This window comes from Culicoides brevitarsis, chromosome 1 (genome assembly GCF_036172545.1).
Source record: "Culicoides brevitarsis isolate CSIRO-B50_1 chromosome 1, AGI_CSIRO_Cbre_v1, whole genome shotgun sequence".
Classification (NCBI taxonomy): domain Eukaryota; kingdom Metazoa; phylum Arthropoda; class Insecta; order Diptera; family Ceratopogonidae; genus Culicoides; species Culicoides brevitarsis.
Window position 1 is genome coordinate 25,749,601 of NC_087085.1, and position 12,123 is coordinate 25,761,723.

The following is a 12,123-nucleotide window of genomic DNA, read 5'->3' on the forward strand; positions in this document are numbered from 1 at the left end:
GTCGTCGTAATTGACGAATTTTCTCGTCCATTACACGGTCACTACTCATTGTTTGCGCAAACGAACGAGCATCAAAAGAAAGTTTTTTCTGTCATAAAAAAATTCTAATAATTTTTGTAAATATTTAAGGTAAATAAATTTATAAAATTGCGTTTTCAGCTTTTTTTCTTCTTCTGCCAACCAAGAAGGTGAATAGACCAATAAATTACTTCTGCAGAGAAAAAAAGTTGAACGCGAATGCCTTTTTATCCGCACGTTATTTCAAAATCATAACAACGTTGATGTTCTCGTCTGTTTTTTCCTCTTTTTATCATTAAAATGCTTGTTTGTTATGGCAAAAGATGTTTGTTGTAAAACAAGTTTAGTAAGATTTTTATGAACACTTTTATTTTGTGCTGCTTGTAAAAACATTGATGTCGATGTACGGCATCGCGATAACATCTGTCGTACGCGAACAATGGCAGGAGTACCTAATAATAATAAAAAAGTGACAATAATCACGTTTACTTACATAAAAAAAGTTTCCATATCACTTAAAATTAGACGTAATGTGATTGCTTTGTTTTGATGAGTTGTTTACCGGAGAAGCTTTTCGTTCGTCCTTTGTTTCGGAATACAACGCAATAAAAATAATAAAAGGGACAATCTTCATTTGTTGCCATTGAGCAAAGTGGCAAATATCCAACAGGTACAAAAGTCACAAGAGAATAAAAGATAATTTCATTTCATATTCCACTTCGACATTGCGAGTGTGTGCGACCAAAAATAGAATATCCTTTTTATCGTTGCTCCTTTTGCTGCTATGGCTGAATGTGACAAATGAAAATATGATGAGGTCAAAAAAGATTTGCTTAAAAGCCGGAAAAAACCTCTTAAGCCATATCCTTTTATTGTACAAAGAGTTTTGTTCTGTCAGTTTCTTTTAATTAATAATTATGTTTTTGTTTTAAATATAAACGATAACTAATATTTATTGATAAACAGGGACAAAAAATATTTAAATAAAAAACTTCTTTAAAAATATAACTTTATAAATATATGAAATTTTTAAAGCCAGTTTTTAAAACAAATTTAATTTTTTTATTCAAGTTTTCGAAAATTTAATAATATAAAAATTATTTGTTTTAACTAACAATTTAATATTTTCATGAAAATCAGAAAAATTAAAAGCTTTATTAAAATTAAATATTGTCTAGGATATTTTGAACAAATTATGATAAAATAAAAATAATTCAACTAATTTAAAGAAAGGAAAAATAAATAAATAAATATAAAGGTTTTATGTATTTTACCTCTATTAAAATTAAATAATTTTAATTAAAACTTCTTAAGCTTTTTTAAACAATAAAAAGTTTAATAATTTTTTTTACAAACTTTTATGATCTTTAAAATAAACTTTTGATTTATTAAAAAATTTTAAGATATATTTTTTTTTAATTTTAATTTTTTACATCACATACATTAACATGTTTTAGTAGCACATTTTCTTCATCCCTGTTGGTAATAAAAATACAGACATTTTACCAAGAAACATTTTGTCTAAATTCATTAAAACTGTACATTTGCATTTTCAAAATAAATTAAATATTATTATTTCGATAAATTCACCAGGGAGAAAAATAAATTGCATCTTGAGGCAAAAAGTAAGCAAAACAAATCAAAGTTATTTAAATGTTCACAGTCACTGCATTCGATTTAATGGTAAAAGTTTTACGTACATTTAATAGTAAATTTTCATTCGTTTGACTTTTATTTGAGGTGGGATTCAACGAACGAATAAAGTATCAACAAGTTGTACTTTATTGGATTTTATGTATTTTGTTACTTATTTTTAGAAACTATATTTGTGTTTCTCTAGGCTAAAAAAATATTTTTCGTTTGAATATAGATACTGATAAATTTATGTTTAAAGGAATCATACTTAAAATGAACTTCGAGTCAATATTTTCTTTAATAAAAAAAAACCAATCTTGAAAAATATTATTGCATAAATTGAGAATATTACGAAACATAAAAGGGTTTTTCCCAGAAAAATATAATAATATTTTTCCTAGTACCACGTATTCCAATATTTCTCCTCTCGTTTTTTTTCTAAAAATAAATAATATTTGACATATTGTAAATTTTTACGTGTCATTCAGTGACATTTTGTGTTTACTTTGATGTGATTTTATTGATTTGGATCTGCTTTGAATTTTCTTTTTATCAAATTTCCTTATTAAGGAAAAAACCTCTTATGCTTTTTTATTACATCAAGTTAATTAAAATTAAGATTTTAAAGATATTTCCACCCTTTTCAGTAACTTTCCTCATTTTCACGTTCATTAATGATAATTATAACAATAAAATGATGATGGAAGAAATTACTAACCCGAAACCATCATCGTCATCATGTGGAAGCGTAACTATGTGATTTTCCTCTGTTTTTCGTGCGTATCATTTTTCGTGTGTATCCATAATGAGAAATATTGATTTTTACTTACAACGCACTCAATGTCAATAATATAAATGTTGATCGTATTGAATCTACTTTCGAGAGACGCACAAATGAACGATAGTGTGAGATGTACCATTGTAATATTATTGCCTGACGAAAATATGTTTTGTGTTGCACGGAAAAAGATTGTGGATAATTAGGATGTTTTATAAATAAATATATCAAATAAATGTATAATTAATAATCTGACATGAATGATGAAAGTAATTGGCCTTATCAATTCGCCGAATGTATAATTAATTGTCTATATGTGTGTGTTTTTGTTCCAACAAAATATTTCGGAAAAACTGATGTTCATTTTGTGGTATTTGGAGTTAATTTCAACACATACCGAAATTTAATTGTTTCAATGGAATAATTACATTCTGAGGTTATTTATGTGTTATCTCGTTTTGTAGGTGAAGTGCTTCAAGAAGTCAGAACAATTGTTATTTACGCAATTAAAATTTTCCTTAATTTCTATTATCATTAAGCTGTTTATTGTTAAATTATCCGAAAATCGTAAATACATTAATGTCTGAGGTACGTCAATGAAAGCTATTATACTAAGTATTTTGCTTCGGTCGAGAAGTTGAGCTGAAATATGTTTACCCCATTTCGAAGAAATTCGTACTTGATCGGCCTTGAAGTGGTGTGTAGCGCTTTAATTAAATAAGAAGTTTTACAATAACAAAAATTAAATTCAATTGATATGTTATTTTTTTCGCCGCATTTTGAGTAAAAATGTGATGTGAAACCACGGGGTCAAAAAAAAAATTTAAATTACGTGGGTTAAAAAATTAGATAAACCACGTGGTTAGAAAAATAAATAAACGTGGTTAAAAAATCACGCGGTTATAAAAATATATGAACCACGCAGTTAAAAAAAATAAATAAACTACGTGGATTAAAAAAACTTACAAAACCACTTAGTTAACAAAGTCGAAATGCGGTCAGTTGTTTTCAGAACAAAAAATTTTGATATATTTCTTCAGAAAAGTTTAGAATTTCTTTCTTAAGAAATGCTACAAACAAGTTTTGAACAAGAACAAAAAAAGCTCAACCAACAAAACATTTAACAAAATAAATCAAAGTTTGAATTTTTAATTTATCTTCTTTCTTATTATCTTGTTTGTATTTTTACCACTTGTTGTCACAAATACTTTCTTCACGGAAAATTTCCAAGACTCGATTTAATTCACGCAAAAACCCTGGAGTGAATATATTTGCTCGTTTTTTCTCAAATTTCATTTCAGGCCAAGCCAAAAAAGAAAAATTAATCAAATTTCAAAAGATTTCCTAATTTTTTTTCGTTTTCAAATGATATTCAGGTAAAATTAAATGTTGAAACATTTGGGCTTGTTGCATCTGCCTTACTTCACTAATTATAAGGGGAAACCGGAGAAACCAGACAATCGTCTTTTAAAAGTAAATTTGTTATTAAGAGATACTTTTGTTTGTGTTTGATGGCAACATTTCCATAGAATACGACAATTGGTACACGGAATATTGTAATACTTAATTACAAGTCGTATATCATTAGGAAAGGTTCGGAGAAGGTAGTGTGGTAAGCAGAACAAAAGATATTTTCATGCCGCAACTGTTGAATGTGGTATTTGTCAAATAGTCCTTTTCCTTCGCAGTTGAACAGTTCATCAAGCTAATGAAAAGTTCTTTTTCGTTTCGTGACAATCAAAGGACAATGACAGAGTTTTTTTTCTGTTATCCTGCATTCTATCAACACAATGGCCTATTTGTAGTACGTGATATTGTAAGTGAAACGTGACATATTATTGTGTGACACTATTTAGATTTCATTTCACCGAGCGACAGACACTATTCTTATTGCATGATTCTATCAAAACACGACAAAAAAAAAATACAAACCTGTAACTTCTCCTCTTTGCTTATTTTTGAGCTGGTACCTGAGGCAGCATTGCCACTGCCAGAGACGCCACTGCCGCCGCCGCTTGACAACGTGTTTGATGGCACATATGACGGCGCAGATACCAAGCGTTCGCAGTAACATCCTTCAAGAAATATTAATCCCAACGGGCGCGATGACGTCTCGGAGTCGTAGTAGAAGATTAAATTCTGTGCGCGGCGGCGAGAAAAAAGAGAAATAAATATTTTTAATATTTGATGAAGACTGTCATCGTTATCTCGGAGACAGAGTTCGTCATCTCATTCATCATTATGACAAACAAATATACATTACCTGATACAAAATAAACCATCGTAGCTGCCACTTGTTGCTGTCTGATGTTCGCTTATGTAAATATCCGTGCTGAAATTAAATTTTTTGCAGTTCATTATTTGTTTTTCTTTTTCAACAGACACATAAAATTTCAATTTAACAGTGTTGTTGGCGGTCGTGTGTGAGGTACACGCCTTTTTTAAAGCGAAAAGTATAATTAATGGAAGTTTCGAGTTTTCTCTGTTTGCTTATGAATTATTACGCGTTTTGGATGTCTGGAGAGTAATTTAATCTGTCCTTGTCCTTTTGTCATGGAAATTTCAGTTGTTCAAGAAGTCAGGGATCAACTTTTTTTTTCTCTTTCAAAGAAAACAAACACTATTCATTATTTCGGATGCGATAAAATATTCGTTATCATTAATAAGTCACGCGTTAAAATTTCTTCCTTCTAAGAAATTAGTTTTTGCCTCGCAGCAGCGAGATGAAGGAGAAATGTGGGAAAACAACCTTTTGTATCGCAAATAAGTAAAATGGATCTCTCCATTATATTATTGTTAATATTATTAATACTCTGTCAAGATGTAGCGTTATGTGAACTTCCATTGGCTTCTCTCTCATTATTATTTTTTCCCACGTTACATAAAAATATATTTATTTTTTTGTTGGCTTGGACTACTAGACACGTGCTTAGTACAAGAAACCCGCTCATACATATTAATGACGAACACAGACTAGAGGAAATTCTAATCATATTGACCCAATAATTGATTTTGGCGAAATAAATATGGTTCGAATGTACTGTGGGAGGAACGTTTCTTGTTAAAACTTAATTACAATGATGATTTATCGGCAAAATGGGTAACCCACTACAATTGTACTTGACTTTGGTTTCTTTCAGACGGTTACGGATGAAATATTTTCTATCCATTATTTTTAATGACGTCTGTTCCTACGCGGCGTAAAAATATTCTCCTACGGATTGAAAATTGAAAAAGGTAACTCTTTAAGATACCCAGTGGGAATTTCATTCATATTTTGAGACCCTCAGGTAAATAAGATCCTCCAAAAAAATTCTAGAAGGTTTTTATAAAGAACTTTTTAGAACAGAGTCTTATTTTAAAAAGGGGTATAATAAAAAATAATTTTTTTCAGGAGTTTTTCAGGACAAATTTTTTAAATCCTTTGATTAAATTTTGAAAAGGAAGTTAAATTATTTTTTCTTGACTGAAAATTCTTAAAAATCGTTTTGATCATTTTTTTCCTCTTTCCACGCCAAAAATTTGAAAAAAAAAATAAAACCGTTGAAGAGACATGAACCTCATCTCTAAGATTTAAATACTCATATTCCTCAAAGGTTTTAAATTTTTTCAAACTTTTGGTGCCGAAAAATGTAAAATTTATTTTTATTTAAAAAAATTCAATTTTCAGTCGAATCTCTTTTAGCATTAAGGGATTATTTTCCTCACTTTTCAAACCGCATGATGATATCGGAAGGATTGTGGCTTTAAATTCTTGTTATTTTAAATAAATTTTTAATACAGGTGAAAGTTCATCTTTGATAAAATATCTTCTATGCTATTCCGACAATGACCTTTAAATAATAAATCAATTCTAAACAAATTTTATCAATTATGGGATATTTTTAAACCATATGTCTTTGAAATATATTAAAAGAGATTACTTTTCCCTGATGGGCAGATGAACTAAACTTCTTCTATAAAAAAATAAATAAATAAACAACTTTCGACCAAATAAACAAAAAAGTTTATCCTCTTCTGGCATACTTTGTGGAATTTTATTATCATGAAATTTAAAGTTTGTTTAGAGCTCGAGAGCAAATTGATGGTTCAAGATGATAAATTTTGAGTGGTCTTTATCACTCATTATTGTATTTCTTCTTCTTTTCAGTTCATCATGATATCTCTCGTCTGTTACTCAATAAAAATGATTCAATGTCAAAGTTTTCCAATTATCTCACTTTATTTTTATCGCACGAAGGATGAGAATGAGAAAAAGATAATAATTGTTGGCGAAAAAAATTAATTGACCCATAACTGACCATCACAATGTGGAAAAAAAAAGATTGAAGAGCGGATAGAAATTATCAACAAAAGAAAAAACGACGATAGGCAATTTGAAGTCGTTTTATTTCAAGTTACGATTAGTGTAGTTTTTTTTTATTGAGCTTCAACATTTTTTATGTTGTCATTTTCATAGGTATGAAAAATAAAGAAAAAAAGTCGATACTCATTTTTTTATTGAGCCATAAAGATTGTGAACTAATGCCTAGCCAGTTTCAGTTTTCTTTTACACAAAAAAGTACCCCATAGAAAGAAATATAATCTGCCATAAAATAACACGTTAAGTCTGGTAGAATAATAAATAAAATAGAAAGTGTTGATCATGATATAAAACATCGCATTCCGTACGGTTCTATGCCTTTTGACTCAATTTTCAACATGAACAACAAATCCATTACAAGTCATCACGTACAATTTACTGTGTTAAATGATTGTAACAATAGAAAGGAACATACACGAGATAACTTTTTTTTCTATCTTCTTCTTTTGTTTCTCGCTTTGAGAACACAACTTTTTTATGTTTACAGCGTATGTTTCCAATGTTTAAAAGTTTCAAAGAAAAGAAGCGTTTAACTTGTTTTACATCTGAATTTTTCACTAAGAGATAAAAATTTCCTGCAAAAAACGCATTTCAAACAATTTCCGATAATATTAACAGAAGCCTTAAAACTTGCTAAAAAGTAGAAAAAAAACTGCTTATACAAGGACACGAGTTGAAAAATGCCAGTCTAGTCTAACAAAATTTATGGACACAGAAAATCGTGGTAAAACGAGTACTTGTCTTTATTAGGTCTCTCAACTTTTGAAATAACGGTGCGATGAACTTTCGTATTTTTTTTTTATTATGATTCACATTTCATGAGATCGTAATTTTTAAGTGGAAATTCGTCTCTCTTCATGGGGAAAATACCACATCCTTGAATATTTTTGGTACAAAGTCCCCTAAGTTGTTTCTTTTTAAATAAATTTTCTTTTTTTACATCTTTATTTTTCTTTAATATAGAGGTTAACAATTTTTTGTTTCTTACATGAAAAATAGCAGATGTAATTTTTTTTTAATTCAAATTTTATGAGTTGTTTTTTTCCAAATAATTGTAATGACTAATTATTTGAGTCATAATGTTTAATTGAATTTTCTTTTATTATCATCTTATTTTGTGTTTTTTCTCGGATATTTATTCTCCGTTTAGGGATTATTTATTTATATTCTGGATACAACTTTAAATAAATCAAAGAAAAAGTAAAAAATACGAAAGAATTCTGTAGAGAAAGCAAAAAGAGTTTCATTTATTAAATTTAAAAATTTATTTTCATTCAAATCAAGCAAATTAAATTTTTTTTTTTTTTGTAAATTCTAAAATTTTGATATTTTTTTTTAATCAAAAATTTTAAGTTTAATTTTTTTTTTCTTAAAAATCTTTGGATTTTTATTAAAATAAATTAGATAAAACGTCTATAATTAAATACTTAATTAATTAATTTAATTTTAATTAATTTTTCATTATTTTTTTTACGTTTTTCTGTGTTTTCAAATTAACAATCAAGTTTGACTTAAGAAGAAAGAAAAAAATAGTTTGAAATTATAAAAAAAAATAATGCTAAAAAAATTGTAAATTTATTGATTTTTTTAATCAACAAATCTTAAATTTATGATTTTTTTTTAAATTATCGACTATGTAAAAATACTAAAATTTACGCAAAAATCGGTAGAAATTTTTGAACTTTCATCTTTTGTACTAGTTTAATAAATATTAATATTCAAATTGAAGAATAGTGGAGACGTCTGGTACTTTTGAAAAATATTAAACATAATATAATTTGTAAATCTTCTTGGAAATCTGTGAAAATGTTAATTTCGAGAGCACCGTTCGGCAATATCCGCCTTAATTTCCATAAATACATGAATTCACAACAAAAGATGAAGAGAGTAAGCCAAATATATATTTGCAGACGCTCTCCGTACACGTATCTGTTTGCGTAAAATATAATGGTATTTTATTACATGTTCTGTCTAAATACGTATCTGATGTGTTCCTCACTTAAAATTATTATAATACTCTACGCAAGCAAACCCGTTTTATGGCAAGAGAGTACATTGTAATGTAAATTGAAATGTTATAATCTATTTTAATGTTGGTGACGTTTTATACGGCTTTGTAAAAACGAAAGTGAGGAAACTTTCGTAGCCAGGTTGTTATCATCATCGTGTTTTCATTTGTACTTACGCTTCCACTCTCGGTGGCAGAATAATTCTAAAAATATGATAAATCTTCAGACAGAAACGAGGATTAAGCTGAATGATGTATACGTAATTTTTGCGTCAGAGATGATCTCTTTGAGTCTGTTTTGTACACTAAATACCGAAAGATGTCGAGTCTATTTCAGTTGATTAGGTATGTAAAAGACAGATATGAATTTGCGTGTACCAACGCCTTAATTTACACAAAAAAAAATTACAGAGCAAAGAAAATAAACACAGTAATCCACTTACCATCGAATGATCGTATTGTGCACGTTCCGACAACGTTTGAATTTGTGTCTCGTTAACACGACACGCTCTTTGCATCTTGGGACTCAGCATTTTGATAGGGAAATTTTTCTTGTATCCTTTTATGTAAAATATTAATTATATTTTCGCTAATTTCTGATCTAATTATAGCCTCAGTATTCCATTAATGTTCACTTGAGTTCATTCACTATATATTTGGTGGTGTCGTAGCCATTAGCTACTCATTTTTTTGTTGTTGTTGTAATATTTTACCCAGAAAATTCACGGCGACCCTTCTTCATTTTTGCAGCAATAATTATATTTTTAACTTTTTAACAAGATTAATCATTTAACATCACATAATACACAACATTTACACTACGAGATTGTTGAAGCATATTTTTTTGCTATTTGGCATCCATTTTAACGAGGAACAATGATGCCGGATGAATTCATTTTCATTAAATTTGAGATATTTTCACTGAACATTGTTGTTACCTGTAAAATTTTTTATTTTATTTTTTTGTTTTTCTATATTACAGATTTTTTCTCCATTATGAGTTCATTAGTAACTTCTGGGTATTTTATGGCTGCCGAAGCGCTAGATCTAAAAAAAAGAAGAAAAACAAAACATTAAAAGAATAAAATTTATCATATTATTCTTGAAACAAAAATAAGTTAAAAGAATCTTATAAGACATCCAATTGTTAATTTTATACAAAAAAAAATACTTAACGGTAATTCACACGTCCATTTCAATTGTACTTATTTTTGGAATAACGCATAATTACATTAATTTCGCTTTATTTAACGATTTCATCTGTCGTTATACACTGCAAAAAACTGGTGTCTCGCAAGCTAAAAAGTCCGCGAGACACGCGCGAGACACACGCGAGACACTTTGCGAGACACTTCGCGAGACACTTTGCGAGACACCATGCAAAATTTTAAAATTTTGTAAATTTTTGGAGGAAAATTTTTTTTTCGATATTTTTTGTAAATTTTATGATTGAAAATGGTAAACAGGTGAATAAATCAACCATTGTAAGCTTTTATTCGTGCAAAATTTACTAAAATTTCTAAGTTTTTTTTGTGACTTTTTATTTTTTCACCCAAAATAAAATTGAAATTAAATAAAAATAAAGTTTTGGTAAAAACGAGAATGAATTGCATTCGTGTATAAAACGAATGACTTGACCGCATTTCAATGTGTTCAATTCCATGATTTTTCATAAATTTTTCGAGTTTTCCCGAAGATATTTATCAATTTTCACTTTTCATGTTACTCACGAGACTCCCCTGAACATTTTAAAATTTTGAAATTTTTCAAGATTTTTCGATTTTCCATTAATTTTCCGAGTTTTCCCGAAAATTTTCATCATTTTTCACTTTCCATGTTACTCGCGAGACTCCCCTGAACATTTTAAAATTTTGAAATTTTTCAAGATTTTTCGATTTTCCATTCATTTTCCGAGTTTTCCCGAAAATTTTCATCATTTTTCACTTTCCATGTTACTCGCGAGACTTGAACATTTTAAAATTTTGAAATTTTTCAAGATTTTCCGATTTTCCATGAATTTTCCGAGTTTTCCCGAAAATTTTCATCATTTTTCACTTTCCATGTTACTCGCGAGACTCCCCTGAACATTTTAAAATTTTGAAATTTTTCAAGATTTTCTGATTTTCCATGAATTTTCCGAGTTTTCCCGAAAATTTTCATCATTTTTCACTTTCCATGTTACTCGCGAGACTCCCCTGAACATTTTAAAATTTTGAAATTTTTCAAGATTTTCCGATTTTCCATGAATTTTCCGAGTTTTCCCGAAAATTTTCATCAATTTTCACTTTTTATGTTACTCACGAGACTCCCCTGAACATTTTAAAATTTTGAAATTTTTCAAGATTTTCCGATTTTCCATGAATTTTCCGAGTTTTCCCGAAGTTTTCCACTAATTTTCATCGACAACATTTTCCAACGGATGAACACTCATTTAAATTTCCAACGGATAATTTTTTTAAATATGCTGTCAAATCTGTCAATTGAAAAGAATTCGCCAAACCTGCTAATTCAAACAAAGTTAAAGTGGCACACCACACAGACGGACGGACAGACAGACGGACGGACGGACGGACGGACGGACGGACGGACGGACGGACGGACGGACGGACGACATCACGAGCACAATACCGCATTTTTTTCAAAAAAATTGAAATGCGGTAAAAATAGTTAAAAACATCAGAAATAATGTTTTTTAAGGAATTTAATAAGTTAAATTTTCTAAATTTTTTTTTGTGTCCTGCAATATGTGAAATAAAGAGTAATAGGCTTCATTATTTGAGATGATTAGTTTTTTGATAGACAACATGAGTCGTTGTTGTAAATTTAAAAATTTCAGTTATTTTTTAAAATTTTTGTATTTCTATTCAAACAAAAATTTTGATGGAAAATCGAAAGATGATGCGTAAAAAATATATAAACTCGCGCAAAACATTTAAAATTTAATTTTAGTAGTTTTTTTTTACCAAAGAATGAATTTTATAATTTTGCCGAAATCTTTCTATTTTTTACTCATCAACCTACTCGGGGTCTACTTACTTTATATTTTTTTTTAGCTTTTTTCCATGTCTCATTTAATTTTTATTTATTTTTTGTATTATTTTTCTTTCATATGTTGGTCAAAAAAAGAAAAAAGTTAATATTCATAAATATTTTTAACAAAAAATTCTTAGAAATTTAAACAAATTTTGCAGAAATAATAGCTTTTGTTAGTTGCTTAATTCATCTACTAATCATTTTTAATCAAAAACCTAACAAAAAACTTCGAAATAAAATTTTTCCTTCAAAAATTTACAAAATTTTAAAATTTTTTATGGTGTCTCG

The 12,123-nt window shown here is 28.4% G+C and overlaps 1 protein-coding gene across 1 annotated transcript in view; it reads right to left on the reverse strand.

Annotated features, from left to right (window-relative positions):
* LOC134837511 (ras-specific guanine nucleotide-releasing factor 2-like) overlaps positions 1–9,728 on the reverse strand; it is a 30,482-nt gene extending 20,754 nt beyond the window's left edge. The window contains 3 exon segments of the mRNA XM_063852893.1: positions 4,364–4,570; positions 4,695–4,763; positions 9,246–9,728. Coding sequence (XP_063708963.1) covers positions 4,364–4,570; positions 4,695–4,763; positions 9,246–9,335 — 366 coding nt within the window. The 5' untranslated portion in view covers positions 9,336–9,728.
* Between the last annotated feature and the right edge of the window lie 2,395 nt (positions 9,729–12,123).